The sequence below is a fragment of the Centropristis striata genome, chromosome 6, assembly GCF_030273125.1.
Source record: "Centropristis striata isolate RG_2023a ecotype Rhode Island chromosome 6, C.striata_1.0, whole genome shotgun sequence".
Classification (NCBI taxonomy): Eukaryota; Metazoa; Chordata; class Actinopteri; order Perciformes; family Serranidae; genus Centropristis; species Centropristis striata.
In genome coordinates, this window is record NC_081522.1 from 24,585,045 (window position 1) to 24,607,992 (window position 22,948).

Here is a 22,948-nt window from a genome sequence, read left to right on the forward strand (position 1 = left end):
ATCCTATAATGACACATATTTGTGTGAGAAAGTTATCATGTCTGCAATGTTTCCTGTTCTAAGTGTTCGAACAGTGTGTTCTGAGTGACAATATGTGAGAACTGCTGCGAGTGTTAAAGTGGAACGAGCTTATTATGAGATTTATATTAAGTGTTTGGGGGTTTGAGTGAGTTTGGGAGGAGAGATTAAACTGTTCTGCCAAGATGCCTGTTGGTCATGAGAAGTAAAGAGAAATGGCCGATGCTTGTTAGTGTAGCGGCTTTGTACTCACTCTCTCTCGTGCGTTGTGTAATTTTATGGCGAGACAAAGAGATCCAATCGGCATCCAGCCATTTATTCTGGTACAGGAATCACAGTCAAATCAGTTGCTCTTTCACACAAACATAACATCTGAAAATATCAAATTAAAAGACAGTGCAGGTTAGCTAACTTGTAAATAAAAATAAAAGAAAAACACTGTCAACTTTCCACGAAAAAAGAAGAAGGGCTCAACCGTAAGGGAGCTATATAACAAACAAACACAACTTAAACCACCCATCTGCAGTGAAATTAAATTACTTAATATAAAAAAAGACGGAGCTCATAACCCCTGAACCTACCATGGAGCCACAAGGTCCGACTGTCGCTGCCCCCCGGGGTGCACGACTCTAAACCACAGGGGTGCTGCGTTCAATCACCATGGTTATTGAGAGATGCATTTTTTTTTATACATGGCAAGTGGAATCAAATTTCTCATGAACTGATTAACTACGTTACATTAGCAGTGAAAAAGAAAGCTTTAATCATCTTGAGGCTGATATCAATCTGTGTCCATGAACAGAGGTAAAGGAAAGATGATTGCAGGATGCTAACGTTAGCAAGCTTACCAAAGTATTTCCATCTGAACAGCTGCCCTCAGGCCACGGCATGCAGAAATATGCAGCAACAGTATGAGACGGTGCTATCCATGCTGTAACAACAATACATGGACACAGAGAGCTGCCACTGGTGAAACTCCCTTTAGAGTACCACTGTAGATGTTAGTGGAAAGGCTCAGTTGCTTCATTATTTTTCTTTTGGTGAAATAAGACTGTTGCAGCTGATCTTTTAAATGCAATCTGAAATGTTGTTGATACTTCACCTGAGGCTAACAATGTGAGCTTTCCACCTGTTGTCTATGGAACTAAAAATGGTCACAGAGCTCATGTAAAGCTGCAGCTCACCAAACAGTTTAATTGTAAATATATTCTGAGTGCATTCACTGGAAACACTTTGAAAACCAAATGAAAGTTTCTGTACATGTTTGTGTTCCAGCTGTGGCATAAACCAAGGTTATTCTGTCTTCAGAGCACATCATAAAACACCCACCAAAACAATAACATATCAGACATATAAGTGTTTATTTATTTTTATTTTTTTATTTTAACAAAACTATATAATATGACATCATACTGAGACTTTGAAAAAAACAAAAACCTAAACGTCATCTTGTTTAAGTTCCACTTAGTTTATGTCCAATAAAGTCTGTTAATGTACACATGTCAGCTGTCTATGACTGAATCTTACAGAAACAAACCACACTGATGGCATATAGAAGAGTTCAAACACTCACCGAAGCCCCAGTGTTGGACATGGCTAAACTCTGTCACTGTGCTAGCTGATAAGCCGAAGCTGCATTGGTGGCGGGTGACTCCCGCTCGCTCTTGTTGCTTGACGCACACTCCCGATCTTGAATCTGGAATCGATTGCTCCTCCTTGGGTCCCCGGATGTTGCAGTTGAAATTTTTGCGGTTTAATTTTTTGAGGTTGAATTTTTTGCAGTTGATTTTTTTAGGTTGAATTTTTTTTAGATTGAATTTTTTGAGGTTGAATTTTTAACGTTGAAAAACATTATGATACATATTTTCAATGCATAAATATTCAGTGCTAGAAATTCAACGTCTTTTTTATTTCAAACTCCGATGACACAGATTTACTTCCATACATTATTATACAACTGCAGGAAAAGGCTCAACACTTGAAAAAGAACTATCCACAGATTTGACGTGTTGAAGGTAAAACTTTAAGGATTACAAGGCAGGAATGATCATTATCATTACAATCATTAATCTTTCTGTAACTTTACCTATTTGGTTTAAACAAGTAAAGTAGTCTTATTGATTTTATCCATTTTTAAGTTTGCCTCCTTTATATTTTAACTTAACATTCAATGATTCATAAAGGGTCAATACTTATATTTAACATTATACACTATCTTTAGTAACATCACGCCACAAGAATAAAACTGGGCTCACTGAATCCAGAGTCAGCTTTCCAGTGATACCCAGTTTATGAATCTCAAAGCATGTTTAGGGACTCGACTGCATGATAAAAAACTATGTGGTTTTTACCCTCAATGTATCAGCATAAAGTATCCATGTCTGTATGTATCTATCCAGAGAGCCTGTTTTCGTTAAGATAACATGAGGTCAGAGGTCACATGGCCGCTTTGAGAATCTCTATTCCTAGAGAGAGCCTGCTACGGCATTTGGTAAGTACGTTGTTAGTGTAGATACTGGGGTTATTTGATGTAATGTGACCAATCAAATGTATTGAGTGATTTTACTTTTGGTACATTTTGACCATTGATAGAAAGATTTTTTAAAAACTTTTTTTAATTCCTAAAGGTGCAGTGTGTGGTTGCAGAGAAGGAGAGTTGACTGCTGAGCCTCGTTCAGTTAATCAAATAGTGATGCATGGTGAACCTAAATCATCAGTATTTCACATACTGAACCTTGAAGTGAGGATCATTTAATACTTCCACGTTGTGCTTTTGCTACTTTTCCTTTCCACTTCTGTTCTCTTCTTGATTCTTTACTCTGCATGTTTTCTAACATTGTTTCAACTAGTCATTAGCTGCTCAGACTCTATCTTAGCGCATGCTCAGTGCTGCTCAGAAAGCAGCCAATCCTCTGTCAGCAACAACACATTGATATTTGCATGGAGTGGGTATAAAGTGACCGGACTGTGGTCAGTGAACTCATCTGATTAGGGACTGATCCGACTGAATCATGCCTGATACCACCGTGAAAGCGCCCAAGAAGGGCTCCAAGAAAGCCGTTTCTAAGGCCGTCACCAAGGGCGGCAAGAAGAGGAGGACCAAGAGGAAGGAGAGCTACGCCATCTACGTGTACAAGGTGCTGAAGCAGGTCCACCCCGACACCGGCATCTCCTCCAAGGCCATGGGCATCATGAACTCGTTTGTCAGCGACATCTTTGAGCGCATCGCCGGTGAGGCCTCCCGTCTGGCTCACTACAACAAACGCTCCACCATCACGTCCAGGGAGATCCAGACCGCCGTCCGCCTGCTGCTGCCCGGGGAGCTGGCCAAGCACGCCGTGTCTGAGGGCACCAAGGCCGTCACCAAGTACACCAGCTCCAAGTAGACTGCTGCTGCTCCACCAGCTACAACACAAAGGCTCTTTTAAGAGCCACACACTTTCTACTCTAGAGCTCTTCCTCTGCCGTCACTAGTTTGTTCATATTCTCACTAATTTATTTTTATATATGTTTAAAGATAAAGCAGTTCTTAAAGCTTATACACTTAGTGTAACGGAGTTAATGAGAAATTTGATTCCACTTGCGCTATATATATATATATATATATATATATATATATATATATATATATATATATATCTCTCTCAATAACCATGGTGGATGAACGCAGCACCCCTGTGGTTTAGAGTCGTGCTCCCCGGGGGCAGCGACGGTCGGACCTTGTGGCTCCATGGTAGGTTCACGGGCTATGAGCTCCGGCTTTTTATTTTTATTTTTTATAATTACTTTAATTTCACTGCATATGGGTGGTTTAAGTTGTGTTTATTTGTAATGTAGCTCCCTTACGGTTGAGCCCCTCTTTTTTCTTTTTTTGTCGTGGAAAGTTGACTTATCTTTTGTTTTTGTTTACAAAATTGCTATTGCTACAGGTTTGCTAACCTGCACTGTCTTTTAATTTTATATTTTTCAGATGTATGTGTGTGAGAGAGCAACTGATTGACTGTGATTCCTGTACAAGAATAAACTGCTGGATGCCAATTGGATCTCTTCGTCTCGCCATAAAATTACAAAACGCAAGAGAGTACAAAGCCGCTACATTAGCATATTCCTCATATAATATTTAAGACATAAGTTACATAATTAAGTACAAATTGAACAAATAGGATACAGGTCATATTCATTAAATATTGATAAGAAAATCAATCGAAATAATAGAAAATAATGTGCATGGCTTTGAACTGATACTTAAAAATGCACAAAGCGTAATGAATTTGGAGAATGGTGGTAATCATAAGTCGCCTGGAAGTAAATTATTAAAAATGCACTTATCACATGGTGCTTGGTTCCACTTTCCCTTGATTATACGTGATGGCTTTTAGAAACAAAGGACGTGTTGAGTTCATAGACTCTATGGTTGAGTGTCTCTCTTGCGGACGTAATTGAAAACATGCAGCTCCGCTCAGCCGCTGCATTTCCGGCTAGGATAAATTTCTTTCAAAATAAAATAAAATTTTGACAATATAAAAAAAAAATATCTACTGTATGTTGACATCAGATCATTAACATGCTAAAGCAAGTTATTGTATATATGTTATGTGTTATGTTTTACCCACAGTGTATAAACATATTCACTTACTCATACTTATACTTTGGCCTATAAACTTCAAACGTGGTGGAAACTACATATACTTAAGTACAATTGTTATGTTATTTATTGTTCTATTCATATAACTTTATAATTTTACTCCAATACATTTTACAAGTAAATATTGCCAGCTAAGTTACTTTTCAGATATACATAATAGTCTTTTAACTAGTTGAAATTACCACTACCATTGATAAGAATAATCCAATAATATATTTGTACTATAAAAAAAAAATCTGAGTGGGGACATTTTGCCTAACAAGTACTTTTACGGTTGATACTTTTGTAATTTACACAAGTAAGTTTTGAATGCAGTTTAGACGAGTAACTTCACAGTGTGATATTAGTACTTTTACTTAAATAAGGAGTCTGAATACTGTACTATAGGGCCAGGAATACAGGATTCTACAGCTAAAAGCAACTTGTAAAAATTACACTGTCAAGCCTGATTTCTGTATGTAAATGGAAGTAGAGTGTTACATTTTTTTATATTAAAAAGATTGCTTATGCATGTATGTAAAGTCTTCCCTGACACAAACTTTTTTATTATTTTATGCTCCAGTTGAAATTGTTTTTATATTCTTTTTCAAATACAAAGATTGCTAATGCACGTATTACAAGTCTTTTTATGCACTATTTGCAATTTTTTTTTATATCGCATATAAACTTAATTAAAACTAAACACAACTGGCAGTTTTGTTTGCCGTTTATAGTTTCCGACCACTGAAGGAAATTTAAGTTTTAATTGATACGAATTTCCACAAATAACCCACAATTTTTTTTTTTTTTGACTACTGACAATGTCTCTCAAAGTAATAGTTTGTAGTAGACGTAATGGCTAAAACATAAAGCATGATTTTTTAAAAAATGTATCTTTAAAAAATAAAGTGTTACTATCATCACAGTGCAGAAATAAAACTGATATAATATATTTTATTTATATAGAGCTTTAAAGTTTGCTTGAAAGAAAAGGAAGCTTGAACTGAGCTCGTTCCTGATTGGACAACCACAGTTACGCTCAATTCGACCAATCAGAGCGCAGCAGCGTTGCTACATATTGTCTGAGTGGATACTAAGTGGCACTTTCTTTGGTTTAATCTCGAAGAATACAACTATTTGAACATGTCTGGACGTGGTAAGGGCGCCGGCAAAGCCAGAGCTAAGGCCAAGACCCGCTCCTCTCGGGCCGGGCTCCAGTTCCCGGTCGGTCGTGTCCACAGGCTGCTGAGAAAGGGAAACTACGCTCAGCGTGTCGGTGCCGGAGCTCCGGTCTACCTGGCGGCTGTGCTGGAGTACCTGACCGCTGAGATCCTGGAGCTGGCTGGAAACGCTGCCCGCGACAACAAGAAGACCCGGATCATCCCCCGTCACCTGCAGCTTGCTGTCCGCAACGACGAGGAGCTCAACAAGCTGCTTGGTGGAGTCACCATCGCTCAGGGCGGCGTGCTGCCCAACATCCAGGCTGTTCTGCTGCCCAAGAAGACCGAGAAGGCCGCCAAGAAGTAAAGCTGGACTCTCTCTGACTAAAACACCACAAAGGCTCTTTTAAGAGCCAACCACTATTTCCGAGAGAGCCGATTTCTTTAGAGTGGAAAAAAAAAAAAAAAAAAATACATTATTACGACATACAGGCTGTTTTGCCTCGGTAACAATCAATTTTACTAGACCCTGCATCTGTACTTTTTTTTTTTTTTTTTTTTTTTTAATGTAGTTAATATTTTGCATATTGAATCATTTCAAACAAATACTAGCTACAACTAATTATTGATTTTATTCAAATCACTGTAAATTTACAAAGAAGACCAGAGTTATTTTTTCCTGACCAAGGTTATAATAGACAATGAAATAAACGAGACTTGAATAACATTTTTATTAATTGAAATTGAGTTGTTTTTTTGTTTTTTTTTAAACGATAACTAAAACTGTCGTTTTCAATTCGCCAATTTTCATATATAAACCCTTTTGGTTGATATGAAACCTATTTATCTGGTTTAATGACTTAAACCTTTTAGGGCTGGATGGATAAGACAAAGGAAATGAAACTAAAAAGTTAGCCTTTTTCCAAAAACTAGAAACAAATCAAATCTAGCAAACTCACTCTAACTCATTAACAATAACTGAATTTGAACACAAAAAATAAATTAGAAATTAATACTAAAACTAATGAAAAATCCGAAAATATAACTTTGTTCCTGACGTGTATATAGATTCATAGTAACTGTCATATTGTTACATATTGAATGGCTCTTATCACCCGCATTTTTTTATATAAATGGATAACTTTGATATTGGCATCTCCTGAAGATCACAACCCCCTTGTGTTCACTAAGTGGATCACTTCGTAATTTAATTTTTGTTAATCTGACGCAGTATTTTTTCCCCATGTTTTTCCCTTGACACATTGTAGGGATGTAATTGATTTATTGCCATTGAGGTTAGCCTTACTATGACATGTGTTTATATACTATAGGATTGATGGATGGATGGATGGATGGATGGAATTAGTGTCCGAGAATTAAAATGTTTAAATAAGTCATCTTAGGGAGCAATGCATAGTAAGTCTTGTGCCTAATAACAATGTTTACTACTAACAATCACAGAGCAAGATAAGAGGAATTTTTTTTTTTGTTTCTTTAGATGGAGTGGTTGGCTCTTAAAAGAGCCTTTGGTGATGAGAGTGATGTGGAGCTCACTTCTTCTTGGGTGCTGCCTTCTTGGCTTTGGGCTTGGCAGCGGTTTTCTTTGCGGGGGATTTCTTGGCTGCAGGCTTTTTGGCTGCCACCTTCTTGGGGCTCTTGGCGGGCTTGGTGGCCTTCTTGGGGCTCTTGGTGGCTTTCTTGGCCGCTGCGGGTTTCTTGGCCTTCTTGGGAGATTTCTTAGCGGCTGCGGGTTTCTTAGCTGCCGCTTTCTTGGGCTTCTTGGCCGCTGCAGGTTTCTTGGCTGCGGGCTTCTTGGCTTTAGCTGCAGCTTTCTTAGCTGCGGGCTTCTTGGCCTTGGGCTCGGCGGCCTTCTTGGCGAGCTTGAAGGATCCGGAGGCCCCGGTGCCTTTAGTCTGGCTCAGAGTCCCGTTAGCGACCAGGCCCTTGACGGCGGTCTTGACGCGGACCTTGTTCTTGTCCACATCGTACCCGCCGGCAGCCAGAGCCTTCTTGATGGCGGCCAGAGACGTGCCGCCCCGCTCCTTGGATGCGGACACAGCAGCAATGATGAGCTCTTTGACGCTGGGACCAGCCGGTTTGGCTTTGGAAACCTTCTTCTTCGCTGCTTTGGCCGGGGCCGGGGCGGCGGGAGCGACTTCTTTATCTGCCATCACTTCTTCCAAGCTTTGTTCCTCACCAGAGAGTCTGAGGGACTGTTGCAGAGCTCGGAGCAGCGGGCTGTACTTGAACACACCATGAGAACCGTGGAGAGTCAAGCCAGGCCGCGGCTCCTCTGTGCACTGTGAAAGCCGGGACACTTGTGTTTTCTCTGCTCTGATAAAAGGCTAAAAACTAAATGTAGGACAAGTGCTGAAGGCTGAGAGTGACGGAGCTGCTAGCGGACTTGTTTCTCTTCATATTCAAGTCATGGAGAGTTTTGATGCTCTCTGTTTTTTCTTTGTGGAGCCTCCAAACCTCACCTCTTCACCGCCAAGAACACCACGTCTTGGCCACTTTTCACACTTATTTCTCTCCTAAAATGATTTAAAATGCATCAGAGCTTCGATAATAAACATTTCCCAGCTGCTCCACAAGTTTGTCCAGAGACTGAGTAAATAAAAACACTTCTGCTGCTCATGAATTTATAATAAAATGAAGTTATTCTGGTCGCAGCAAACACACTGATGAGGCTGATGGAGTTCATCCAGACTTCCTATCAGACCTGCTGTCTGTGGACATGTCTTCTGTTAAAGATCATTTTAATATAAATACTTCATAATTCTACTATTAATGATCAAATGCATGACATAAGTGCAGACATGTCCAAATGTTACAGTTACTCTGTTCCACTGACGCCTGAATATTAGTCCTCTTCATCAAGTGTCACACAAAAGATAAGACTTTGTTAATCCTGCAGTGGGGAAATGTAGTTGTCACAACAGCTCAAGATATAGTCATATAGACATGAAAACAGAAAAAAAGAATAAAAAGTGAAACTAATACAAACATAATATACACCTTGTATACATAAAATACTTTTTTTTTGATTGTTTTTGCCTGAGAGTATTTTGTATTTCACAGAAGATTGCATGTTAGAGAAAATATATTTTAATGTGTTACATAGGTTGTCATATGTAGTAATATGAACATATATGGTTAAATATATATATATATATATATATATATATATATATATATATATATATATATATATATATATATATATATATATATATATATATATATATATATATATATATATATATATATATATATATGCAGGGGATACAAAATGTATAGTATAAGGGATTTAAAACCATATATTTAATATAGGATAGTCCTCTAGGATAACCACAGCCACATGAAGCTTCACAACCACAAACAAGAGACCTAAATCATTTAGAGGATGTGAAGTGGTCCTAGACATTAAGGGGGTTTCTCTGCAGTTTGAAGAACAGAAGTGCTTGTTATCCAATCGCTGAAAATATGTGAAAATCCAAAATGACCAAAGTTTTCAAACCCAAATCACTTAAATGTACTAAACACCATATCTCTAACAGAAATATACTGTAATATTTAATGATGAAATATTTAATTCATGCGGCATTTATAAAATATTGTCTTGTCAATTACATGGCAGAACAACAGTTCTTTTGATGGAAAAACGTTTTATTTTTAACGGTAAAATATGGAATAAAATGGCAATCTTAAACAGGAAATCAACAGTCCTAGTATAATTTTACCTTAATATTACAAAAGGTTGCACCATTTTTATGAAACTAATGTTTAATTTTATTTTTCCTTTCTTTGCAGCTCAGTATACAGAGCAGACATGTAATGTTCTGTTTGTGCACTCCATCTTTCTCCCTCTGCAGGTTTAATTGCTGCTCTGAGGTGCGTTCAGGTGCACACTGCCAAGTGTGCAGAGAGCCAAAACACCGGAGGGCCCAGCCTGCAAAGATTTCTATCAGTCGGTGATCACAAGCACCTTGGACAGCTCCCTCATGTCTTACTGTTCTCCATCAAAGCACAAACACACCACTCTGCTCTCATTTCTCTAGTCCTGTTCCTCAGACAGACTGTCTCTTCTCTCAACTTGTTAAATAAAGTGTTGGCGCCAATAGCGCCACCTACTGAGCAACAGCAGTGATGATAGGCAGCATGTATCTAGTATTTGCTCATTGACAGTGTTTTCAGACCCTTTACTTCAGTTAAAGTACGAATATCACACCGTGAAATTACTCCACTAAAACTAACTAAAAGTACCAAAAGAAAAAGTACTAATATGCAGAACGGCCCCAGATAGTTATATATATTCCAAATATATATATTTGTGCATTTAAGTAAGTAGCATTATACATTATTCAAGGTAGGAAAAAAATAGACATCTAAAAGCTATTCATCCTGGAACCAACTGAATCTGCCTTTTATTTACCATTAAGTTATTCAACAGTCATTACTGAATTTGATTTGTATTTGTCAAGCACAGGTACAGAGAAAATGCTTATTCTTGGAAATTAACAGGATTTATTATAATACATAAAAAAAAAAAAAGTTAGTACTACATTTTGCTATATCTGTAAATTGGTGTTTTGAAGTCAAGAGAAAACCTCTAGGGTTTTTAGTAATTTTTATACACTTAAACTTAACTATACACTTAAATGTTTAATTAATTACTAATATTTTTCGTGGGCAAGAGAAATCTCTTCAGGTAAAGTGTGTGGCTCTTAAAAGAGCCTTTGTGTTGTAGCTGGTGGAGCAGCAGTCTACTTGGAGCTGGTGTACTTGGTGACGGCCTTGGTGCCCTCAGACACGGCGTGCTTGGCCAGCTCCCCGGGCAGCAGCAGGCGGACGGCGGTCTGGATCTCCCTGGACGTGATGGTGGAGCGTTTGTTGTAGTGAGCCAGACGGGAGGCCTCACCGGCGATGCGCTCAAAGATGTCGCTGACAAACGAGTTCATGATGCCCATGGCCTTGGAGGAGATGCCGGTGTCGGGGTGGACCTGCTTCAGCACCTTGTACACGTAGATGGCGTAGCTCTCCTTCCTCTTGGTCCTCCTCTTCTTGCCGCCCTTGGTGACGGCCTTAGAAACGGCTTTCTTGGAGCCCTTCTTGGGCGCTTTCACGGTGGTCTCAGGCATGATTGATTATCGAGTCTCTCAGGAGTCGAATGTCCTCTCAGTCCACAGAGCGGTGTTTATGTCCACTTTATGTAAATAAAACTGTGCTGTTGCGCTCACGGGATTGGTTGTCTTCTGAGCGGGACTGAGCATGCGCGTTAGAGAGACTCCACGCTATCACATGTAATGCTAAGTCAGTCTCATGTGTTACCACCAAGTCAGGATGGCCGAGCGGTCTAAGGCGTATTTTTCAAGTGAAATTGGTCATTAAATTCTAATTTTAGCAGACTGATATTCTATTCAGACAGTCATATAATTTATTCAGCGAGTTGAAATAAATCAAAATGAAGGTTTTACTGGACTCAAAGCTGAAATATAAATACGGCTGAATATAGTAACCTGTTCATATTAACTGCCAAATGAACATTAGTATTCCAGTATCTTATATACCTTTTCTAAAATAAAATAAAGTATCAGTTTTGACAATACTGGCCCTGGTTGATCATTAGTTAATGCTATATTTCAAAAGTGAAATTGGTCAACGTATTTGTAATTTTAGCAGACTGATTAAATATAGGCTACTCTTCAGATAGTCCCAATATATTCAGCCAGTTGAAATAAACCTAGAGTAATATTTTACTGAAACTGATATACACCCATATCGATATTATTCCCATCTATATAGTATTATATAGAATATATTCCAATCTTCCTTGTACAAATAGTGTTAGTTTGTTAAAACTGGTTATTTAGCATGGGACTAACATTTTGTTTTGCAGTATTGCCGACCACTATCCGATGTTCAATAATAAATACACAATGGGGGGAAGTTTCTCTGTAGATGAAGTGTGGGGCTCTTAAAAGAGCCTTTGTGTTTGTAGCAGCAGTGTGTTGTTTAACCTCCGAAGCCGTACAGAGTGCGTCCCTGCCTCTTGAGAGCATACACCACATCCATGGCGGTCACCGTCTTTCTCTTGGCGTGCTCGGTGTAGGTGACGGCATCACGGATCACGTTCTCCAGGAAGACCTTCAACACACCACGGGTCTCCTCGTAGATCAGGCCGGAGATCCGCTTCACTCCACCACGGCGAGCCAGACGGCGGATAGCGGGCTTGGTGATCCCCTGGATGTTATCACGGAGAACTTTACGGTGACGCTTTGCGCCTCCTTTACCGAGTCCTTTCCCTCCCTTACCGCGGCCAGACATTTTCTCTTCTACTGAGTTTAGGTCGTCAGAAACCAATGAGTTGAATCTGTCTGATCGCCGATATTTACATCTGAAATGCGGACGTGATAGAGAACAGCTGAGACGTCTCTCGGTGGGCGGAGACAAACTCAGCAGACCTTCATTCTACTCAAGGACAATTTGATTATTGACGACTTTTCTACATGCATTTAGAGAAAAAGAACATATAAATATACAGAATGTACAGGAAAAAAAACAAGGTAACAGCAGGTTAAAATGTATTATAGTTATGTACAAACATTTGCAGGTTACTTACAGGTAGATAATTAGTGAAACTAATAGAGGCCTTGTTCATTCCAACATGTTTTTAACATCTGCCTACATCATGCATATGTAATTTTAAAAAAAATAATGTTGATATTATTCTGTATTATTAACATTTTCTGGGGGGGGGGGGGGGGGGGGGGGGGGGGGGTGTCAGTCACCTGAGGAAGTACACACAGTATGGGAAGACACAAAGCAGGTGGCTTTTTGAATGTATTATTTCTTCTGTGCACTTTATTATTATTATTATTATTATTATTATTATTATTATTATTATTATCTTATGTGTATGTATGTATGCATGCGTGTATGTATATATGTATATGCGTATGCATGTATATGTGCATGCATATATCTATGCATATGGACAGATATGACATATCGACATATAGATATGATTATACAGATAAATATGGTTCATAGATATAGATATATAGATAGATATAGATATACGGATATGGAGATATATATTTTATGTGTGTGTGTGTGTGTGTGTGTGTGTGTGTGTGTGTGTGTGTGTGTGTATGCGTATGTATATGTGTGTATATATATACATACACACATGTCAGCTGGATGGAGTTCACAAAAAATGGAGACAATAAAAGTATATATTAACTTATCTTACGTTGAGGTTTAGAACTGTGTAAAATACTTCATTTTGTGTTCAACAGGCTACAATTTGAAATTATATTTCCACTTTTGTGATCACAACAGAAATATATTTTCCCCTCCCTTAGAAAGAGTTCGACACAGTTTATGTTTTGCATTTTGCAGAGATTTATTGGTTTGAACATATTTGGCGCTGCCACAACATCTCCTTTCTGCATTTCCCACATGTGTATTTTTCACAAGAAACACAGCGTACAGTAGCATGATTTTTTTTTTGCATTTGCACTTCACCTGACACAATGCCCTTTTCCCTGTGTCAGGTGTTGGTGGAAGTTGCACAGGAATGTTTTCTTTGTTTGTTGTCTTTGTCCCATAAAAGACTGTGCAAGCTCGCTTGCCAACTCCACCAAAAAGTCCACCCGTCTCTCCTTTACCCCAGTACATGCCTGAAAAAGAAAATGTGCATTCAGCGCTGCCATGTCCACCATGTTGTAAAACACAGCGACTGGCCAACGCACAGTGTACTTTCTCACCATCTGGTCCATTATGTCCACACCGCATTTCATGCTGTTGTAGTCGGTGAAGGTGCTTGGCTTTTTTTTTCCGGGTATCCCCAGTCTCCAGCAGGCTGTGCATGCTACTGAGGATGCAGACGGTCTTCTTCCGTTTGGGGGCATACACCGTCAGTGTGGCACCAGAGGTTGAAAACACCTGATGAATAAAATGATATAAAACGTTATTATAATAGCACTTTACACACACCATGATGACACTTAGAGACCTTGACACAAACCCCCAAAAAATCCTCGTACTACAGATGACAAGATATCTGCAACATACCTGAGTGCTGAATTCACTGCAGTCCAAAGTCTTTTTAGCTGATTCTGGAAGCTCCCGGCGAATTATATTGACTGTGTCAAGGAGCGTTGTCTTCCGGCTGAGCAGTCGTCGTGCAAGGGACAATGATGTAAAGAAGTTGTCTGTGGTGACGGTTCTTCCTTCATCCATAAACGGCTCGATTAGCTTCATTACCACATTTTCCGACAGTCTCTCCCCCGTGGGACGACTGGGGTCTTTGCCAAGATATGGGATTATGTTACACACATACTTGGATTTCAAGTCACATGCCACCCAGAACTTGATTCCAAACTTGTCCGGTTTTGTACTGTACTGCAGGAAACAGCAGCGAGTCTTTGAAGGAAAAAGTTGCTCATCTATGGTGATGTGCCTGCCTGGGTTGTACGATGCGATGCAGTTGGCAACAAAAGACCCCCAAATGTCAGTGATTGCAGCAAACCTGTCTGTCGCAACTCGTTCACTGTGTGTGTCCTTGTTGTCGAAGCGCAGGTGTCGCATGATCTCTTGGAATCGGTTTCAAGCCATAATGCCATTGATCAGGGGCAGTCCCAGTTTTGCTGACCATGCATCATGCAGCGATGGGAGTTTGATGATGCCACGCAGGAGGAGGATGGCAATGAATGCCATTAGTTCAGGGATTAGTTCAGGGCCATAAACCAATTTTCATCTTGTGTCTGGCGTCCGTGCTGAACAGTCCACTCCTGAATGGTTTGAAGCATCTGCAGTGTGATGAAACAGAGGAAACTCTGCAAGCGACTCGACACCTTTCTTTTCATCAAAGCAGTTGGCTCTCCCTCTGTGGCGTAGCATTCTGTAGGGCTGTGATGGAGAGGCCTTCCGACCTGTTCTTCACGCCACACTGTGCTGTCTTTTGCTGTCTCTGTTGTCCAAACGTCTGTCTCCAGATGACCTCTCTTCTCCGGTGGCGGCGAAGTCTCCTCATCTGTAGGGTGATCATATTTATATATTTGAGATATGAGCAATGAATTATCTAAAATGATGTGAAATCTACGCAAAGATATCATTGAATTATAAATCAAACACACAGACGGACCCCACCAAGGAAACACTGTAGATATGGAATCAGTGGCGGTTCTAGGGGCCTACAGGGGCCACTGCCCCTGTAAAGAAGCCTTTGGCCCCTGCTGTGGCCCCTGTGTCAAATTAATAATGAAATTATCAATTTATAACGATGAACGATGGAACAATTCTTACCTAATTTTTGGTCAAACAATATCTCATTGTACACAAAAGGAACCCAGAATGTGTACATTGTATAATAGTTTAATTGTGCAATAAAAGCTTGTATGTATGTATGTATGTATGTATGTATGTATGTATGTATGTATGTATGTATATATATATATATATATATATATATATATATATATATAAGATTATTCTCATTGTACTGCACTTTCAAAATAAATAAGTAACTGTGCACAAAAATGAGAAATGTCATTTTCTTGCAAAAATAATTGTAATTGTTGGTAAGTTTCATTGTTTCAATCAATGTATTTATATCTTCCAAATATGCTTAAATAAGATGTTTAAATAGCTAAAATAGGGGTTTTGATTGCTTAGATATCATCTTTGTCGTTTTTAATGTTCCCCTCTGATTAAACACTGGCCCCTCCTTGGCCCCCACAGTAAAATTAGTCTAGAACCGCCACTGTATGGAATAAAACGTAAAACTACCTAGGCTAAGACAGCTAAGGCTAAACAAATAAATATAATAACAAAAACAAAATCAGTTAAAATGAACTCTGTCATGAGAAGTAAAAAGAATAAAATACCAAATAAAATTACATTACACATTATCATTATAATTACAAACATCTCTAAATATGCCTCCTTTGTATTGATTTAGGATTGTTTTCCTCTTTTCCTAAAACACAACTGCCATAATCAGCAAACGAAAAATAGGATGTTTAGAAAATCTTACCAGAAGAAATTTCAGAGTCGGAACTCAGCTGAAGGGTTATTCCTTGTCCATCAGAGTCACACGGGTTGACTTGGTTCAGGATCATGTCCAAAGCCTGCTGAGTGCTGAAAACCTTTGCCATCTTTCCTTCTTCACAGACAGAGTCTAAGTGAAGTTTTCTGTGCTGTGAGCAGGCTATTTACTTACCTGCAGAGCAGCACATTCCAATCTAATGGCTGCGTTTACATAAGAACGGTGGGTCGTTGTAGCCTGAGGAGATGCAAATGACCACAGTGGTGCCATTTGGCACTAGTCTGGGCTTTCTAATAGGCGAAGAAAAAGCTGGGTTTTCTAGTTAATGTGCCCTATTATGAACTTTTGTGATGTTTTGGAAGTCCATTTATTCCAGCCATTTCTGTTTATATGTTTCAGATATGACAATGAGCCTTAACAGTGAGTGGGAGTCGCATGTGTTTTTCAAACTTGTATGTATTTATTTATTTATTTATTTATTGTAGTTTTCACGGTGTCTGCAGAAGTACGCAGAGAGACAAAAATAAACCTTCAAGCGTTCTGTATGAATCGTGGCCATTCATTTTGTTCTAACGGTGTAGTTATATAGGCCTTCTATTTCTTTATAAGGAAGAGGATAAGGGCCGAATAGGAGAAAAAATAATTTTATAGTCTGGCAATGAATCTACTGGTGAAGCCTTTGCCTAGACTGAGGAAGTTACATTCATAATTTCTTTTTTAAATCAAAAGAGAAAATGAGAGATTGAAGCTGGACGCAGACAGCTGTTGCTGAGACCCGAGAGTGTAATGGAAGTCTAGAATTTTTTTTATTATTATTAAGGAGCTGGAGGGGAAATAAATACAATAGTATAAATCTAATAGGTCTTCTAAGTCATTTGTTGCTTTATGTGTGGAGGTGGTCTATTGGGTGAAGCACTGTTATAGTTTACAAAAGTCTGGATCATCAGAAGATAGGGATCAAATATTGAGCAACCAAACAGTAGAGACAGCCAAGTTAATTGTGAACATCTTTTTCCATCTGCATCGTTACGATGATTAATAAACACCTTCAAGTGTTTATTTAAATCAGTCTTTAATATTTGTATATGGCAGAATATTTCAATTAATATTTAGAAACAGCTATTTAAATCAGAAGTGGTTGGCTCTTAAAAGAGCCTTTGTGGTGTTTTAGTCAGAGAGAGTCCAGCTTTACTTCTTGGCGGCCTTCTCGGTCTTCTTGGGCAGCAGAACAGCCTGGATGTTGGGCAGCACGCCGCCCTGAGCGATGGTGACTCCACCCAGCAGCTTGTTGAGCTCCTCGTCGTTGCGGACAGCCAGCTGCAGGTGACGGGGGATGATCCGGGTCTTCTTGTTGTCGCGGGCAGCGTTTCCAGCCAGCTCCAGGATCTCAGCGGTCAGGTACTCCAGCACAGCCGCCAGGTAGACGGGGGCGCCAGCTCCCACACGCTGCGCATAGTTTCCTTTACGCAGCAGCCTGTGGACACGACCGACTGGGAACTGGAGCCCGGCCCGAGAGGAGCGGGTCTTGGCCTTAGCTCTGGCTTTGCCTCCGGTTTTGCCTCTTCCGCTCATTTTTTGATGCTTTCTAGAGTTTTGACTCAAAGAAACTGTGGCCCCTGTGGACAGACCCCTCCTTTATATATCCACAGAGCGCGTGGGGCGGTCCTGAAGCGGCCCGCTCTGCTTTTTGGCGGACTTTTTGAAATTATTTCCCCCCCAATAGGCAGCGGAGCTCCGGGTGGGGGTCGCTGATCTGGGCGGCGCTGAGCTCCAGGAGGAGCCCATCACCAATCAGGAGCCGGAGGTCTGAAGCAGCGTCACATTTCACAGCCGGTCCCACAGTTTAAGAGCAGCGAGTCTCTGCAGTCAGCTCCACATTTCTCCTGATCAGAGAGAGAAGAAGTCATGGCACGAACCAAGCAGACCGCCCGTAAATCCACCGGAGGCAAAGCCCCCAGGAAGCAGCTGGCCACCAAGGCTGCCCGTAAGAGCGCCCCGGCCACCGGCGGCGTGAAGAAGCCTCACCGTTACAGGCCCGGTACCGTGGCTCTGAGAGAGATCCGTCGCTACCAGAAATCCACCGAGCTGCTGATCCGCAAGCTGCCCTTCCAGCGCCTGGTCCGAGAAATCGCTCAGGACTTCAAGACCGACCTGCGCTTCCAGAGCTCCGCTGTCATGGCTCTGCAGGAGTCCAGCGAGGCTTACCTGGTCGGCCTCTTCGAGGACACCAACCTGTGCGCCATCCACGCCAAGAGGGTCACCATCATGCCCAAAGACATCCAGCTGGCCCGCAGGATCCGTGGAGAGAGAGCTTAGACTGTCTGCTGCCCTTTAACAACCACAAAGGCTCTTTTAAGAGCCACCTCACTCTCTACTCTAGAGCTCTACCTCTGTTGTTATCACACATGTACAATCATATTTTCATTTTCTAAAAATCCAAACCTTCTGAAAAACCCATAGACACATTTCCTATCACATTTATTATCACCACATGAATTGCACATTCAATCACATTTTAACCTTAAATTGAAACACAGGTCTTCAGTTAACTGTTCGGGGGAAAGTATAATTAATTTAATCATCTGGAACCTGGAAATTTATCCCATGTAAATTGTAAGGAGGAAAAGTTACAATTTAAGTTCGCCGCTGCTGCCGCACTTCCTCGTCGGTGATCCCGCACAGTTTGTTTATTTATTTATTTTTTGTAAAACCTCACGACAGTAATTCCTAAGATGCTGCTGACTTAAATGCACAATTAAAATATTTTGAATATATTTAAGAATGTTAGTGGGGCCATTTTGCATGATGAGTACCTGTAGTGGAGTAATTTCACGGTGTTGCGTTCGAACTGAAGTAAAGGGTCTGAATAATTCTTCATCACTGTCTACAAGCAACAAGCCTTATAAGGTGCATGTCTTATACAATCACTGCTGTTGCTCAGTAGGTGGCGCTATTGCACCAACACTTTATTTAACAAGTTGAGAGCAGAGACAGTCTGTCTGAGGAACAGGACTAGAGTAATGAGAGCAGAGTGGTGTGTTTGTGCTTTGATGGAGAACAGTAAGACATGAGGGAGCTGTCCAAGGTGCTTGTGATCACCGACTGATAGAAATCTTTGCAGTTTGGGCCCTCCGGTGTTTTGGCTTTCTGGATACTTGGCAGCGTACACCTGAACGCACCTCAGAGCAGCAATTAGACCTGCAGAGGGAGAAAGATGGAGTGCAGAAAATCCTTCTGGGTTGGTCTTACCTGCATACATAAGCTTTAAAGTGTTTCCTTTTTGTAAATGTAAAATAACATTTGTTTCCTTTGGACACCTCATATCATTTTTAGCTCTGTGGTCAGACATAATTGCAAAATACACAGTGGGTAAAATGTTACATATAATTATAATTTCATAGCAGAAATGTCCGCAGCTCTTCCGGTTTGGTCACCTGGATTGTGTGCAGGTTATTTGTTCACCTTGACAGCAGCATCTATCGTGGCTCTTTACAAAGACATCAAGAAGCACTGAGATGTAATGTTTAAGTTTTACCATTAAGCACTTGAATATTACTATCAACTAATCTATAATGTCATTATATTAATTAACAGATTCCCACTTTAATTAATGATTAATGTTTATAAAATAGAGTCATTTACCTTTTTTTACTAAGGCATTTGCACGTATAGAAAAAACAAGAAACTAAAGGAAAATGTCTTTTCTTTTACACTGTCGTTGACCAGGGCAACCAGAGTTACCAGTTTCAATATTTGTTTTGTGTACATGAGAAAATCGATGAGTGGCATGTGTGAGTCTCCCTGTCAAAGTGTGAGAGTTAGCAGATTGGTTTTATTGTGCTGTAAGAACAGTATCAATATTTTATACTAGATCTGTAGAGCCAGAACTGCCATTAAAGTCCAAATCTAGATTTATCCTCAGCAGAAAACAGAAAATAACATTTGTTTGACACTTGATGAAGTTAACTTATATTAGGGCATCAGTGAAACAGAGTAATGTAACAGTTGAAGCCACTTACCGCGCTTCACCAAACATATGTTGTGTATTTGACCATTAATAGTAGAATTATTAAGTATTTATATTAAAAGTGGTCTTTAGCAGAAGACCTGTTCACAGCCAGCAGCTCTGATAGGAAGTCTGGATGAACTCCATCAGCCTCATCAGTGTGTTTGCTGCGACCAGAATAACTTCACTTTATGATAAATTCATAAGGAGATGTTTGTTGATGCTACAAAAAGTATGTTCAAAGTCTAAAGTTAGTGTTTGTATATATGATGTTTACCATTTTAGATCAGACTGCTTTCATGAAACAGTTTGAACAATGCTTAATAGTTTATTATCCATGCAGAAACTGTGTTTCTCTGAAACTTCAGTCAGTCCTATTTTCAGTCTCACCAGTGGAGCTCTAGCTGATACCTGTCAATGGAAAAAGTATCAATAGCTACTAAAACAACTAACTGTGCTGCCCAAGACAGGTGACATGTGATTTTAAAGTTGTTTTCATTGTTTATAGTGGAACAATTTAAAACTAGCCTTCAGCAGAGGACAAGTTGAGAAACAGAGCAGCTCAACTGCACTATAAGCGTCAGCCATCATCAGTGTGTTTGCTGCGACCAGAATAACTTCATTTTATTATAAATTCATCAGCAGCAGAAGTTTGTTTTTACACTCAGTCTCAGGACAAACTTGTGGAGCAGCTGGGAAATGTTTATTATCGAAGCTCTGATGCATTTTAAATCATTTTAGGAGAGAAATAAGTGTGAAAAGTGGCCAAGAAGTGGTGTTCTTGGCGGTGAAGAGGTGAGGTTTGGAGGCTCCACAAAGAAAAAACAGAGAGCATCAAAACTCTCCATGACTTGAATATGAAGAGAAACAAGTCCGCTAGCAGCTCCGTCACTCTCAGCCTTCAGCACTTGTCCTACATTTAGTTTTTAGCCTTTTATCAGAGCAGAGAAAACACAAGTGTCCCGGCTTTCACAGTGCACAGAGGAGCCGCGGCCTGGCTTGACTCTCCACGGTTCTCATGGTGTGTTCAAGTACAGCCCGCTGCTCCGAGCTGTGCAACAGTCCCTCAGACTCTCTGGTGAGGAACAAAGCTTGGAACAAGTGATGGCAGATAAAGAAGTCGCCCCCGCCGCCCCGGCCCCGGCCAAAGCAGCGAAGAAGAAGGTTTCCAAAGCCAAACCGGCTGGTCCCAGCGTCAAAGAGCTCATCATTGCTGCTGTGTCCGCATCCAAGGAGCGGGGCGGCACGTCTCTGGCCGCCATCAAGAAGGCTCTGGCTGCCGGCGGATACGATGTGGACAAGAACAAGGTCCGCGTCAAGACCGCCGTCAAGGGCCTGGTCGCTAACGGGACTCTGAGCCAGACTAAAGGCACCGGGGCCTCCGGATCCTTCAAGCTCGCCAAGAAGGCCGCCGAGCCTAAGGCCAAGAAGCCCGCAGCTAAGAAAGCTGCAGCTAAAGCCAAGAAGCCCGCAGCCAAGAAACCTGCAGCGGCCAAGAAGCCCAAGAAAGCGGCAGCTAAGAAACCCGCAGCCGCTAAGAAATCTCCCAAGAAGGCCAAGAAACCCGCAGCGGCCAAGAAAGCCACCAAGAGCCCCAAGAAGGCCACCAAGCCCGCCAAGAGCCCCAAGAAGGTGGCAGCCAAAAAGCCTGCAGCCAAGAAATCCCCCGCAAAGAAAACCGCTGCCAAGCCCAAAGCCAAGAAGGCAGCACCCAAGAAGAAGTGAGCTCCACATCACTCTCATCACCAAAGGCTCTTTTAAGAGCCAACCACTCCATCTAAAGAAACAAACAAAAAAAATTCCTCTTATCTTGCTCTGTGATTGTTAGTAGTAAACATTGATATTAGGCACAAGACTTACTATGCATTGCTCCCTAAGATGACTTATTTAAACATTTATATTCTGGGACATTTTAATCACGTACTCAAGATTTATAATGATTAAACATAGATGGCCCTTATTCATAGAATTTTAAGAGTTGTGCTTGACAAAAATGATAGATGTTCTCTAATAATACAGCTGTGAACATTTGTTAATAGGTCGCTTGTCTAAAAGCAGCACGTCATAAGACCTGTTGGATGGCGCGAATTAAGAAAGGAGTAATGAAAAACCTTCATGATAATCAAATTGAGATTTGTTTTTTATCACGTCCTCAGGCAGAACTGAGTCGCGAGGTAGTGAATAGTGTGGGGGAGGTGAAGAGACATTTCAATCATCAATAAAACTTTTGGTTTGAATATTAACAGAAAGCATTCATTTCCTAGAGTGTATCAAAAATGTACAATTGGCCCCAGTCTTTCAAATCAAAACAAGTTGTTTAATTTTTCTAAAGGGTTGTTACAATGTTAAACTTATATTGACTGTTTCACTGTGTATATTGACTTCTGCAGTAAAAAGTAAAACATCTGAATCTTGAGAAGTACAGTACATAGTTGTACAAGTACGTATTGATGACCAAATTCCCATACCACCCTCTTCAAGCCCAGACTGCGCGCATGTTTATTTTCGATACTCATACTCATACTCATTCGATACATAGCCAGCCCCGACAGTCTCTCTTGTGCCATGGTGCTTCTCAGATAAGTCTTAATTAATTTAAGTTTTGAGAATGATCTTTCGGCGCTTGCGACAGTTACAGGTAGAGTGAGAAACAGTTTGATAGCCGTGGCAACATCAGGCACACTTGGTAATATGGAGTGGTGCTTTATGAATGGAGTGTGTGCCAAATCTTGAACTGAGCCACGCTCGATTTCTTTTATGGTGGACATGAATGCGCTTCTAAATGAAAGCACTTCTGGAAAATCCACAAACCTCCGTGCCACCTCTTGCATGCCCTGAAACCTGTGTGTCACCTGCGCAATGGCAATGTCTAGAGCTGCGTAAAATACTGACACTTTGAAGTGCTCCTCTGCATTCGATAGCCTTTCATCCTCGCGTAACTCTGACTGGACTAGATTTTGCGCAGTTTCTTTAAGGCTTTGAAAATATCAATGTTTTGTTTTTGGAGACTTTGTGAAACAATAGTTTCCAGAATTTTACCCTGTATCACGGTTTTTATTTTAAATATTCGTTTTATTTTACGCTCA

At 40.5% G+C, this 22,948-nt stretch overlaps 8 protein-coding genes across 8 annotated transcripts; 4 read left to right on the forward strand and 4 right to left on the reverse strand.

The window, feature by feature from the left end:
* Positions 1 to 3,012: 3,012 nt before the first annotated feature.
* On the forward strand, positions 3,013 to 3,472 carry LOC131973303 (histone H2B 1/2-like). Its single transcript, XM_059335270.1, has one exon. The coding sequence runs from the start codon at positions 3,030 to 3,032 to the stop codon at positions 3,402 to 3,404; it is 375 nt and encodes a 124-aa protein (XP_059191253.1). The 5' UTR covers positions 3,013 to 3,029; the 3' UTR covers positions 3,405 to 3,472.
* A 2,109-nt stretch (positions 3,473 to 5,581) lies between these two features.
* Positions 5,582 to 6,316, forward strand: LOC131973295 (histone H2A-like). The gene has a single exon (XM_059335261.1). The coding sequence runs from the start codon at positions 5,786 to 5,788 to the stop codon at positions 6,167 to 6,169; it is 384 nt and encodes a 127-aa protein (XP_059191244.1). The 5' UTR covers positions 5,582 to 5,785; the 3' UTR covers positions 6,170 to 6,316.
* Positions 6,317 to 6,866: 550 nt separating this feature from the next.
* Positions 6,867 to 8,237, reverse strand: LOC131973279 (histone H1-like). Its single transcript, XM_059335240.1, has one exon. The coding sequence runs from the start codon at positions 7,971 to 7,973 to the stop codon at positions 7,353 to 7,355; it is 621 nt and encodes a 206-aa protein (XP_059191223.1). The 5' UTR covers positions 7,974 to 8,237; the 3' UTR covers positions 6,867 to 7,352.
* Positions 8,238 to 10,528: 2,291 nt separating this feature from the next.
* Positions 10,529 to 11,639, reverse strand: LOC131973300 (histone H2B 1/2-like). The gene has a single exon (XM_059335267.1). It carries the CDS (start codon positions 10,941 to 10,943, stop codon positions 10,569 to 10,571), a length of 375 nt encoding a protein of 124 aa, XP_059191250.1. The 5' UTR covers positions 10,944 to 11,639; the 3' UTR covers positions 10,529 to 10,568.
* A 132-nt stretch (positions 11,640 to 11,771) lies between these two features.
* LOC131973306 (histone H4) lies at positions 11,772 to 12,253 on the reverse strand. The gene has a single exon (XM_059335274.1). The coding sequence runs from the start codon at positions 12,127 to 12,129 to the stop codon at positions 11,818 to 11,820; it is 312 nt and encodes a 103-aa protein (XP_059191257.1). The 5' UTR covers positions 12,130 to 12,253; the 3' UTR covers positions 11,772 to 11,817.
* A 4,665-nt stretch (positions 12,254 to 16,918) lies between these two features.
* LOC131973293 (histone H2A) lies at positions 16,919 to 17,475 on the reverse strand. Its single transcript, XM_059335259.1, has one exon. It carries the CDS (start codon positions 17,426 to 17,428, stop codon positions 17,045 to 17,047), a length of 384 nt encoding a protein of 127 aa, XP_059191242.1. The 5' UTR covers positions 17,429 to 17,475; the 3' UTR covers positions 16,919 to 17,044.
* Positions 17,476 to 17,738: 263 nt separating this feature from the next.
* Positions 17,739 to 18,378, forward strand: LOC131973290 (histone H3). The gene has a single exon (XM_059335255.1). It carries the CDS (start codon positions 17,762 to 17,764, stop codon positions 18,170 to 18,172), a length of 411 nt encoding a protein of 136 aa, XP_059191238.1. The 5' UTR covers positions 17,739 to 17,761; the 3' UTR covers positions 18,173 to 18,378.
* Positions 18,379 to 20,860: 2,482 nt separating this feature from the next.
* LOC131973280 (histone H1-like) lies at positions 20,861 to 21,587 on the forward strand. Its single transcript, XM_059335241.1, has one exon. It carries the CDS (start codon positions 20,967 to 20,969, stop codon positions 21,585 to 21,587), a length of 621 nt encoding a protein of 206 aa, XP_059191224.1. The 5' UTR covers positions 20,861 to 20,966.
* The last annotated feature ends 1,361 nt before the right edge of the window (positions 21,588 to 22,948 follow it).